The sequence below is a fragment of the Andrena cerasifolii genome, chromosome 13 (assembly GCF_050908995.1).
Source record: "Andrena cerasifolii isolate SP2316 chromosome 13, iyAndCera1_principal, whole genome shotgun sequence".
NCBI classification, from domain to species: Eukaryota; Metazoa; Arthropoda; class Insecta; order Hymenoptera; family Andrenidae; genus Andrena; species Andrena cerasifolii.
The window spans coordinates 9,691,230-9,703,777 of NC_135130.1; the positions used below are offsets into that span (position 1 = coordinate 9,691,230).

At 42.7% G+C, this 12,548-nt stretch overlaps 2 protein-coding genes across 2 annotated transcripts in view; both read right to left on the bottom strand.

Moving 5' to 3' along the window:
- LOC143375897 (uncharacterized) overlaps positions 1-9,189 on the bottom strand; it is a 42,177-nt gene extending 32,988 nt beyond the window's left edge. Inside the window, exon 1 of the mRNA XM_076825519.1 lies at positions 8,885-9,189. The gene's annotated coding sequence lies outside the window, so the exon portion shown is untranslated. The remainder of the gene's footprint in view (positions 1-8,884) is intronic.
- Positions 9,190-10,773: 1,584 nt separating this feature from the next.
- Positions 10,774-12,446, bottom strand: LOC143375718 (uncharacterized). Its single transcript, XM_076825116.1, has 3 exons — positions 12,234-12,446; positions 11,784-11,915; positions 10,774-11,404 (listed from the first exon to the last, which is right to left on the bottom strand). Exons 1-3 carry the CDS (start codon positions 12,267-12,269, stop codon positions 11,030-11,032), a joined length of 543 nt encoding a protein of 180 aa, XP_076681231.1. The 5' UTR covers positions 12,270-12,446; the 3' UTR covers positions 10,774-11,029.
- Positions 12,447-12,548: the final 102 nt, after the last annotated feature.

Below are 12,548 nucleotides of genomic sequence, written 5' to 3' on the forward strand. Positions count from 1 at the left end.
AAGCAACTACCTTAAGAGTCATAGAGCTGAAGGACTCGTACACTTCTTAGCACGTAACAAATGTTTTGCAGTAGAAATTCAGGAAAATATTGGCTCAGGAATAATGACAAGCTTACAAAGGAATTTCCATTTCCTCTTCGGCTTTGTCTTCATTCCATCACTGTACCTTCGGCCCTGTGTTGCACAGCAATATGTACCGAGCTTTGAATACAAGACTTTTATCTAAAGCCCACCTTTGCTACTTTTTTAATATCCCATCTTTTTAACATCGTAGGAGGGGTATAAAACACGAGACCGCGGGACGAGAAAATATTTTTAATATGTATTTCACGGGAGTACGTGGAGGATGGCACGCCATTTATCGCGATATTTCAGTATTCCGTGCATATTTCTGCGAACGGAATCCCCTGGACGGGTATCACGTTAAATTGGAGAGGCTTTCGAGTTCACTTCGTAAAGTAAATCTTGGGATACGAGGGATATCCATTCAGTTACTACTACAGCGATACCGACTGTTATCCTTCATTGAATGCATAAGCTCCGATATTTCCAACGTCAAAAGATACCGCACCACAAATGTCGCCATTTTTGTACCATTTTTTAAAAATTCACAATCTTTTCGTTTCTACAAAGCCGTTGACATTTAAAAAAAAAAGTTGTATATCAAGGGCGTAACGCATTTTTGCGACTAATTTCTGTTACACAAAATAATGAATACGAAGATGCCGCATATCGGGTGATAAACACCCCACGTCGTAGCAAGTAATAACGCGAAGCGCCAATTCATTACGATTTTATATACAGACTTGCGAAATCCATTTGGGAACCAAAGCACGCTCTCGCGGCGCATAAAATTTGTAGATACATCAAAATGTGCCCAATACCTGTTGTCAGCCATGTTTCATATGCAAAATAATTACGCTTCTACGTACGCTGAGGTTGTACCAACTACCGAGCGGACGCTTTATTCTCATGCTAATTCAAGACATAATTTTCCTAAGTCACCGAAAAACCATATTCGTGCAATTGCGGAATACTATATTCCTCGACAACTACGTCCATTCCCAGCGGAAAGTTTTACGAGGCCTTAGCTTCTGCGTCCCTCTGCGTGGCACAGGATAAAGATATCCTTCAGGATTAGCCTGCGGACCAGTGGCAAAAGACAATCCCCCAGGGACGCCAATTCAGCAGCTCGACTCTCTTTTCCGCCTTTCTGTACATTCTTGCAAGTTCTCTCGGATAAGGTGAGCGCCCGTGCTTTCGTATTCCATGGACGCTTCCAGGCTGCCTCGTAAATTCAGACGAGCTTACGGTAAACCGCAAAAAGCTCGCTAAGTGTACGTCGTACGTCGAAGTGTACTTGACACGGGAGTGTCTCGGTCTTCTCGCGAGTAACGCGATTTTCCCTCGGTAACTCAATTCGGATCGTTTTATTGCCCGGCTGAGTTGCAAAAAGTCTGGAACATCTGTGAATGGGAGCACGAGGAGGAGAAGCGCTGTGAGACGTGGCGCTTGCTCGGAAATAAATTTTCCAACGACCACTCGTCCGATGTGAATAGAAACGCGTACCCTTTCTTTGGAAGGGTGAAAGAAATCAAATGGTCCGCGAGAATAGATTGTTTCCATCCTGAAACGCTGACCCTTGACATTACAGCGATGGAGTCCGGCTTGGTCACCCTAGCGCATTTTTAATTCCCTGACTTCATACGAGGTTACGAATTGTCCAAGTTAAAAAGATGAGGAATTCTCCCACATTGCTGAACACCGCTAGGTAACTCTGAACCCCTTTCCATCCCCTCCTGTTCCTTCCTCGCCCCTTTCTTTCCCTAATCCAACCCACTCCGAACTTCCCAGCAGTTCGTTCATCAAGAGTATTGATAACGAGTTCAAGTAGTAATCTTCGTTTAATTTACTCATCTTGAGAAGATGCGCCCCAGGAGCGTAAGTCCTGCCGGACGTCGACGGGGATAATATCGTGTTTAGAAGCATGCTACGAGGGTGACAAAGCGCCACGACACACGGACAAAACGCGCCCTCATGGGAGCGGCGGTTTTATTAAACCGACGGACCAGAATCCCCGTTGCTATTGTCTTTGTGACGCTTAGTACGTAAGCGTGCCGTCCCGCTCTCTTATTGGAATCCCCAGCTACATGTACTCTAATGGAGAATATGTCACCACAGGAACCTTCCTTTCACATTCGAGTTGCAGGGAGTAGAGAAACTGATTTCGTGTCGTATGCAGACAAAGAGGGGTCGCATCTGAATGACGTCCATTTTTACACTTTTGTGATTCGCTTTATCGAGCATTCGAATGGGACGTTTCATTTAACTCGATCACTGGCATAATTTCGCACGATTTTCTTGGTCTTTTTCCTGTACTCTTTGATGTCACTGTTTGGGGCTAGAAAAGTTGTCAACGGCAAGCTGAATCTGTTATGCAGTATTCGGAGATGTGTGTCAGAACCTGTTGCAGAATGTGAAGCCTCTTAGTACGTTGGTGTGAAGTCAATTGGCTGTCCAGAATCACTGAACGGCTAGCCCCCTATTATAGTAATTGTCTATCCCCACCACTTCGCCTCACGCCCAGTTGCTCCACCCCGTTTGGTGCGTTTAGCGTGAAAAGTGGGGGTCGTGCGTTTCTTGGATAGCTAATGGACTATTCTTCGACAATAATTAGTGAATCACCGAAGGAATGATTGAAATTCTGGAGTTTATTCACCCTAGTTATTTCCGAACCTAAGTTATTTCTAACACAACACGTTATACAATCAAAAACAGAGCCAATAGTTCGCAGTATTGATCTTCCCTAGATATTATAATTATACCTAAAATCCAGGTGGCTCTACTTGGATTGCAATGGCCAGAAAATAATTCGAGCGGATTAAAAGCATCAGATATAGAGCATTAAAGCGTTCGCTCCCCTTTTTTACGCGCCAGTTAATTTCTTCTATAATTCCCAGGCGACCGGCATTATGTACGGGACCGACAAAAATTTCTTCTGTCCCAGGTCCTTCCTGGTCATTTAATTTTTTAGCTTCCAAAAACGCGAGGTGATATTAATGAACACGTGAAACTTGAGGCACACGTCATTTGGACGTCATTGGAACCTGCTTGGAATAGCTAGAGCGACGTGTGGGCAGTTTTAGAGCTTCAAGAGGACAATATCGAGATGCAAACGCCGAAAAGAAAGCATACGACATGTCCTAAATCGATACAGCTGGAAAACGCAAACACAGCTGTCTACGGAGGCAGTGAATATGAAAAGGCCCGCCTAGATGCCATCCAGAAAGTGCCTTCCCCTCGGTTTTCTGTTTCCCTGTCTCAACTTTCTGAACGAAGAACGTGACTACTTTACACTTTGCTGTGAACTCTCCAAATATGCTTCGCTCTCGAATAAAAGAGAAGCAGATATCCGCCCACCGAGCTTCCAACAATCTCGGCCGTGAACGAACGGCGAAATTCCATTCTTTCTGCTCGTCGCCCTTAATCAACCAAATTCAATTATCTTCGTGCGGAATGAATCCACGATATAGGTCCTTCCGGTCTGATTATCGCTAGACTTCTTTCGAGGCCCAATCAGACGGTAACCGAATCTGTCAAGGGGACCAGAAAATTGCATGCTTCCGATGAGAATTATATTTCTGACACAACTGTTGCGATCTCGATTCCCCCAGCTGGGGGTACTCCTATTTCGAATGAAACACTCGTTCGATATTTCTTGCATCTGGAGCCTCTCGAACAGAAAATGGAAAAGGAGATAGCAATTTCGGGACAGTCGAGATAAATCTACGCGAATTACCCGCGCGAACCAATTGCGAGGCCTTGCAGAAACCAGAAAAACAAAGGCTGTCCCCGGCTGTAACACTTTCCTTCGCCTCCCCCCTCCCAGCCCCCGGTCCCTTTTTATGTCCCGCCATTTTTCTACTCTCACGCTTCCTTTATCGTGTCCCAGTGAGTTCTTCATCCTTTGTTTCCATGCTTCACTTTCCAAACATCTCTTTCACCCCTCTTTCCCACGCTCGTTCGTCATCTCTTACAACCGCCCCCCCCCCCCCGCTGCCAACCCCTTCGTCTTTCTTCGCTATCCGTTCTGGTTACATGGGTCTGTCCTCGTTTTTCTCGTTTCAGCCCTCGTATCTTTTCTTTTCACTGCATACAATACTGTCAAACACGGGGATGTGAAACGAGAGGTCAGGGTTCAAGGCTAAAGAAATATCCAAAAATGTTTTTTTCTTTTCATTCGATGAAATGACCACGCGTGTCTTGTGAGAGGATTTCTCAGGGTGGAAATATCGTATCCCCGTGTAAAAGCAGAAGAAATTTGGATGATATCGTGGGACTTATATTCATAACCTCACTTTTTCCCCAAGAAAAACTATGCACGGCTATAAAGTATGATCGCCCTTACTTTAATGAAACTGTACGGTTCTTTTCACATTTTTTCAGGTACAAGCGGATTCTTCCCAGTGTTACACGCGTAAAAATTTTACGATAGCTTCTGTACGAGTCTGTTGGGCGAGCTGGACGGAAGGATCCTGGCAAAAACGGGGGCGGAGTATCGCCGGAGAGGGAATTATTTGCTCGCATTTCTTTCGACGATTCCATAAGGACTCGGAGAACCGGGCACTCGGGATATTCATGAATTTTAATGCCCCTGGAAGCAAATCGGAGCAGTTACGTCTACGCGCACCATGTAGCGCAAATGAAATTAGATTGTTGGAGCAGACGTTAACTTCTTCGCTCGCTGGAGCTGCTGTTTTCCGTATAGATGACAGGAAAACAACCGTGTTCCCGTCTGTAGCTTTCCTCTTCTCGTTCCATGCACAGGGAAACTTCGACGACGAATTTGTCGACTCCGTTTCCTTTAAGTAGTGCAATAAGTTACGCGATAAGCATGGTACTTTCGTCAATTTTGTGTACCGTTCCGAGAGTCCATGTGTATCGTGTGTTTCGATTCCGAGAACCGATGAAAACGGTCTTCTTGTGTAATAATATTTGGAACGCGGTGGAAGCTCTCCCAACAAGCCAATATTTGCTGTACAAGGTTAATAAACGGCAAGGAAATACTATTAAAATGACAAATCGACGACCCAGCTACGAGTTGCAGACACGTAACGCCCAGTTTGGAATAAAATTTGCCGCTGCAAATTGAAGGACAAATTCTCTGATGAGGTTACACAACTACATATCGAAACATTGAATTATAAAACACGCAATACACAATTTTAGCGAAACATGTTAGTTTCTATTTGAAATATTCAGTAATGCCACTTCGTAAAAGTGGGGAGCATCAGTAGTATTCACTAACCGTATCACTGATATTTAACTAAAGGTATCTTCCTCCACATCCCTTCGATCCACAAACTCCTTTAACGACCCCTCTTCTAAGCCTTTCAAAATCAGGAGGTTGGAGGTCGAGGAAAGCAAACGGTGAAAAGCAGGGGAGTTTCCCACTGGTGAAATCGCGTACAGTTCATCCAACGAATAAGATGTCTTAAGAAAATCGATAGGCTCGGCTTGACGCCAAGGACACCACGCGTACTTTCATCCCATCTTCCTATCTCACAGTTTACCTCGTGTTTGAAGAATGCCGTTCATCTAGTACGGAGGCGACGACCGACTTTTCAAAAGAATACTTCACGCTGCTCCCGAAGGATAGCGAATAAGGGGGTAGATTGAGAATTTCGGACAGAATTTCTGCGAAGTTTGCACGTATCGAAAGCTCTCGCCAAACTGAACAACTTTTACTGGAAGAAATTTTTAAAATAAGACACGTATAAAGAGTTACAAAGAGATATAGCTACAGGCACATTGGTCCGCAAAGAGCTTCGGAGCATAGGCCCTACTTTTCCCTTGCTATCTTTGACACATATCTTGCTAACATTATCATTTACAATAATTAAACAAAAAAGACCACTTCGATAAAGAAACAGTGTTAATTCACTCAGTGTTAGTTCTGGTGCGATAATAATTCAATTCGTGAGCTGTTCGAATCGGAAAACAATTACCAGCTGAATATCGTAATTCTCGCGAAATATCGTTTGATGGGATAAAATCAGAAGCATGTCGCGCTCCAGGGGGCAGAGCCGATCGAATAGTACTCAATTATCAATGAATTACGTCACGCGGTCGCTTTATTTGCCAGTGGCAAATGTCAAAACAGAGGACAGAGGAGGCCTGTCTGGTGACGTAAGCATATCGAGCACACAATATCACGACAAAAGGTGACTGCCCCCGAGAAACCGAAGAAAACCCCACCGGGGAGGAGGCTAGTTTGAAGAATCCTCGAGGCTAGTAGTTTCATCGGCGCAAGGCCAGCCACGACTCAAGAAGCCTATCGGATATACAGGTTCTAAGGTTAAGTATTTGGGGACCTTCTACATTTTATCCCCTATTACATATATTTTTCTCATAATGAAATGAAACAACTCGCGAAGCGAGTCACGAAGGACGAATTGTTCGAAGACAGAAGAGGAACTGATCAATATCATCGACTTTCGTCACACAAACATTGTGAAATAAAAAATTCCTTTTAGCACTGATAGATTCTTATAAAACATTCAACTTCGTAGTTTTATTCATTCCTTCTGTGTGCAAACCTTCAAAGGGAAATCCATCCATCTCTAGAATCCCAAACAATCCCATTTCGTGTCCCTTTCGTAGCCCTTACACGATACATCGTTTTGAAATAAACCGTGTTACAAATGGGTACGGGTCTGATCGATGACACGAAGCACTTGATGGATATTTCGTCGAATCACAAGCATATATCCTTAGAAGAAATAACACTGCAAATTCATTGACGAAACGGCATTAGCTGCTGTTATTCTTCTATGAACTTGGGGTAAAAGATAATTGTGATCTTTGCTGTTAATAAAAACTCAAATTAAACGCAAGGTCGCTTACTCTGTGGAAGAAAAGGAGCTCTCTCATGCTCGATGGGGGAGATTCCGGTTCAGGGTAAGGCTTGTTTCGTGAAGGTTATCTTGCACGAACCGGAAGTTGGGGCAGATTAGGGGTCTACACGTGAGTTACAGGCATCCGAAGTACATATTCCGTTGGCATACTTTTGAGTAATGCTCGAAAGCGTGGCTATCGGTCACGCGTTAGCGAAAAAAAAACGGATAAGCCCGTAACTTTATCAATTTTCAGTGAATTAAGCTTTCTATTCGACGAGTGAATTACTTTTACCATGCTCGTTCTCTCGCGTGACCCAGGGAAATAAGCCGCGACTAAAAACCTGCACTTTTACGATCCACCGTTGCTGAAATATTTCCTTAAACTGCTCGTGTAATCGAGAGCACTATCATGGAGACGTGGAATTTATTATCAAACGATTCTTTGATACAAAATACGTGAAAAATGTGGAATAAAGTTTTCGCATGCGGACATTCATTTTCGAGGAAAAACGATTTCAAAATGCGTGCTTGTAGCTGAGAACGCTAAAAGAACCTGTGTAATCTTTTAAGTGGACCATTACTGCTTTTTAATTAAACGGACGTCATATGATATTTGTAGAGCTAATGTAGCACACATTTTTGGTGTCCTGAGAACTTATTTACTTTGTTATACAATAAATTGTTTAAAATATGGCCAAGCCTAATTTTTAATCGCAAAGAGGAGGAATTAAAAATTGATCACAGTTCGAAAAAAAATGTATTTTACAATTTTTATACATTTTTGGATGGTGTACGATCTTTGGCTCAGTTTTGCTACTAATTATGGCGCATTCTGTATAAAAGTAACAAAAAGCGCGGAAATAAAAGACTATTTTCTCATTGTAAGATTGATATTAACAGTGAAAACGTACAAGTGTATTTCCCGATATTCAGTTTCCTGTTAGAGAGAGTCGAATTTTCAATAACAACTGTGTAATTGTTCGGCCAGATTCAATAACGCGTCGATTTTAATAAAATTTGTACGCTATTTTCGAGAACAATTCGCTGTTTCTATTGAAGATAATGAAATATGAATTGAAAAGCGACTGGTCGGCTGACCTGGACACATCACTTTTATGAAGCGAGCTACGAAACTATGAACCGTATCGTGAGCTCTGCGACTGTTTGCACGGAGGGTTTACCTCTTCGAAGACGTAGGAGGACTTGTTAAAGGCAAGTTACATAGTGTTAGGAAACGATCAGGTATGGGGACCACTCATGTGTGTGTTGCGTCTCAGAGAAAATTCTACACTCAATAAATACTTTCTTTTGTGATGCACAAGAAATTTTAACAAAATAGTAAAGTTTTTCGATAAAACTTCAAACGTTCCGATAAAACGACCTGGAACTAATGCCGAACGTTTTGCAACATGTTTTAATAATAATCGTCTTTATTACACTAAAATAAAAATAATATACATGAAGATGGTGTTAAGACGACGCTCAGCTTAGCTGTTGGTAAGCCTGATCTGCAAGAACATGAAAAGAGAAGAAAAGAAAACGTGATGATGAAGTGAATGGAGATCTATGTATACACAACTAGTAATGAGAATATTTAAGAATAGTTGTTACATCTACGTAGGTGAAGCAGATGTTGAGTAGAAGGATTTGGTGGCAGGTTTGAAGGAAGTAAGAGTTGGAAGTGAGCAAATAAGATGTGTTTAATTATAAAAATGAAGAATAACATATGAAAAAAGCCAAAGAATTTGGCGGTATGGAAATTGGGACTGGAGAGTATAAAATGCATTATATCACAATTAATTGCCAGAGTATATTCCAATAGAGATTAACATAACATCAAAACTAAAAGAAGCTCAAATAAAATCTTTCATTGAGAACAAGGTACGCGTGGTGCGTAGTATGCCCACGTGGTATACGTAATACAACAACAAACGAAGGCCACCATCACGTTTAACAGCAGACGTGCTGCCTAAACAAGTTCTTGCCTGTTAGAGAAGAAGAGGTACACAGTCATCTGAATTCCTGTCACCGTCTTTCTTCATCCAGCTTTCATCCCCCTTTCACTCAATCATCCAACGATCTACGGGTGAGCCAAACGAGTCCCTTCGTTGCGTTTCGAAACGGAAAGGGATCACGTCTCGGTAATACGCGGTCGATGAACCAAGCTTTTCATTTCGGAAAAGGATGAAAGAAGTACAGGCAACAAATCACGATCAGACTGCCAAACACTTCCCTCTTCGTTCTTCCCTTTATAACACGCACACACGTTGCCTGACGCGAGACCCGAGCGCGGACCAACGACCACACGTGGCTGCGACGCTTGGTCGACTAACTAGCCACGGGCGCCACCGCGTCCTTTTATTCTATCCCCACCACCGCCCCTGCCACTGCCATACATATAGGCGCAGCGCGCTGTTCTATACGAGTCGCTCGCGAATTCGTTAACGTGTACGCCTTTGTTTCTACGCAATAATCTCCATCCATGCGGGAAGAATGTGCATATCCTCCAACTTTATGAACTCTTTGACGACACCGTTGGATTTCATATGTGATTCAAGCAGCAAATTCTGTATTCGAATATCACTCTTGTGAAAAATAGAATTAAATATTAAAAAATATGTTTAATAATTTTTTTTTTCAATGTTTTCACGCCCTTTTCGACCACGTTGTGGTGTACAATCTTAATTATTTACTGCGCAAACAATAAAAAATTACGATTACTTTTATAGGCCAAGTATTTTGACGATATTTTTCCTTTTACCTGGACAGGCCGAGGTAATCGATAGGGAATCTTAATTGCTACGAGGCGAGAGGGCACTCTGGGGTTGATTAATTCAATTACCATCAAATTCCAATTTTCCCGGAAACGATATACTTGCTGTAATAGAGCTTCCTCGTGATTCCAAAGGCTGGTCCTTGGAATTGTGAATGTTCCTCGAAAACGCGCGGATATTTGGCATTATTGTCGAGAACGAAGCGTGGTATGTGCTATCCTGCGATACGTTTCAGGTCATCACAATTCGAAATCTGGGTAGAGGCATGAGTGCGTACGTATTATGCGGCGCGCGGTGTGCACTTTGAAACAGAGAACAGTAGACAGCTCGTTAAAACTTTGATATCGACGTGGCGGGCGCCTCTCTGTACGCGGGTGGTAACAATTTTCGTGGAATTGCGGTCGCCATTACAATACACGATTGCACTGTGCCACAAGGGCGCGAAGAATTCGTTAATTAATTTTAAACGATGAGGTCATTCTATTTTTTCATCGCGCCGCACGTGGCGAATTTTTGGGCGAAGGCTTGGTCCAAATGAATATTAACTTAATTTCTAACGAGAAGGGAATTTCGTATTTTAATTCCTGGTCATTAAGCAATTTGTATTTCAGAAAAGTAAAAGGAAGTTATTGAAAAATACCTTCACCCCTATACGTTGTCGAAAACGGATTTTCTCCAATCCTTGAGCGATGCTTATATATTGGAAGCTTTCTTCTGGGCCACTTAAACCTAGCAGGTAAACGAACAAACAACAAACGTGCAATTCCCCCTTTTCCCGAGCACGTTCCGCGATAATTTATTTACTTTATTTTTTGTAAATACCTATTTCCTTTATTCACTTCGTTTCGTTTTATTTCTTCGGTTCTCGATAGGAGGAGAAACTTGAGCTAACTCCATTAGGCACTTATCTCTTCATCCGCTTCTCATTTGGCTCTTTTCTCATATCATTTCACTCTCGTATCACGAATATAGGATGCTACCCACAACGATAAAATAAACATTTTTCTTATCGCCATCTCGCTACAGGACGTCGTGTAACAGAATTACAGGCCTCTGAAAATTAGGTCGCAGAATGTCTGGTGATAGACAATCCGTTGAGCAGCGTGCGCCCGTAGGCAGCAAATGAGCGATGGATTGCCTATCTACAGCACCCCTGCTAACCTAATTTTCAAAGGCCTGTAATTTTGCTGCATGACGTCGTATCGCAAAATGGTACTAAGCAAAAATGTTCATTTTATCGCCCCCTAAAACACTTGGCGGCTTATAACTTGGAGTACTCAGTCACCCCGCATATATGCCCGCAAAACTGATTGGAGATGTACAATAAAGCATTGCTGCCAAGATCCCGTCTCTTTCCTACTTTCTTCGTCTGTACGGTGTAGGGTAATCTGTTAAAACACTGCCAGTGGAGATAATCGCTCCAGGACCCCCCAAAATACCGCCCTTATTCGCCAGCCAGCCATTCCCGCCGAAAAATCCAGCTGGCTCCAGCCTGTTCGTGAAGAAACCCGAATCATTCGGGCCCACTATCTGCAGCAGTCCATTTGCGTTGCTCAGTTGCTTGCCATTCTGCTGGTAATCCCGCACCTGCACTCCTAGATTGTTCAGCGTCTCCTTCAGTTGGACGATACGGTCTTGGAGGAAGGATTGGGGCGAGAAATGAACGTTTTGTGTCAATGGCGTCAAGAACCATGTGAGAAATCCGGGTTTTGCTGTGGTAGACGCTTCGAGCTGTAAATGTGTTCGAATTATAGTGATGGTGGAAGGTTCTTTTGAGAGATAAAGTTCTGATATTTATGGGGAACCGGGTAATAGTGTTGAGAGGAATATTGGCTATTAGGTGGAAGTGTGTTTGGGTTGCTGTTTTGCATCCGAGTTTGAGTTATTGTTGCATAAAGGTTTTGCGAAATGACTTAAAGCAGGTTCTGTAGTATTCTAGATTCCATTGTGTGTGTGTATTGTTGGGTGAAGTTAGACTTTGATTTAGCTGCACCAGGTGGTCCGCAGCGCCAGTCCTAATTAGGCCTGGGTGAGGTGCAGGTTAGGTGCAGTGTAGAGTTTCATTTAGGTAGTTTAGAGGGCTGAAGGGAATTAATTCTCACACCCTTACGTTTTGAGCCGCCGCGTCATTCGAAGTTGGCGTAGGATCAGAGTCTTGACCCACACTTTTCACCCCATTATCAATTTGGTTAATAGAGTCGTCGAGCGATTCATCTACAGGATTTGCGTGTATTCCAATGACCTGAATATTCAACAAAGAAGGAAAAGGCATTTCTCTCGTTATAATTAATTGGTTTCCGCGTAATAATAGAAAATCGATGAAGCGATGAGCCACGACAGGTAGAAATGGGAATAAATTCGAATAATGGTACTTACGTTACAGCATGTAACAAAAGGAATACAAAAGCGATATGTATCTCTGTGTGTACCTCGATAATAATACGCAATTCACCCTTTTTGTATCACTAGTTGCATACTATACTAAAAATTTCGAATACACAAATCGAAAATCCACAGCGAAACTGTTTGTTAAAAGATTACTGTTTTGGAATTCCCTTACCATCAAAATCAACAGGGAAACCAACTTCGACGGCATTTTCTCCAGTCTGTATTCACTAGGCAGCACTAGATCCCGTTCCAATGACTTCAAAGGAATTTCCACGAAACGTAATAATCCAAGTACAACTGTATAAAGCGGTGCAGAGACTGCGAGCGGAATATATAGCGCTTCCTATACGTATGACTCCCTTTATCGTATGAGGGTACCCCTATAACTCCCAGATAAGAACGCCATTACCAAATTGTAGGCACGTTCTACTCATGTAACAGAGTAGCTCATTAATGTTGAATATCTCTTCACGTTGCAACCGAAGTG

Excerpts from the sequence above, each read along its gene's own strand:
- LOC143375718 (XM_076825116.1), bottom strand. The coding sequence starts at position 12,269 with ATGCCGTCGAAGTTGGTTTCCCTGTTGATTTTGATG. Across the intron at positions 11,916-12,233 it reads TTTCCCTGTTGATTTTGATG|GTCATTGGAATACACGCAAA; the intron begins GTAAGGGAATTC and ends TTGAATATTCAG. Across the intron at positions 11,405-11,783 it reads ATGACGCGGCGGCTCAAAAC|CTCGAAGCGTCTACCACAGC; the intron begins GTAAGGGTGTGA and ends ACACATTTACAG.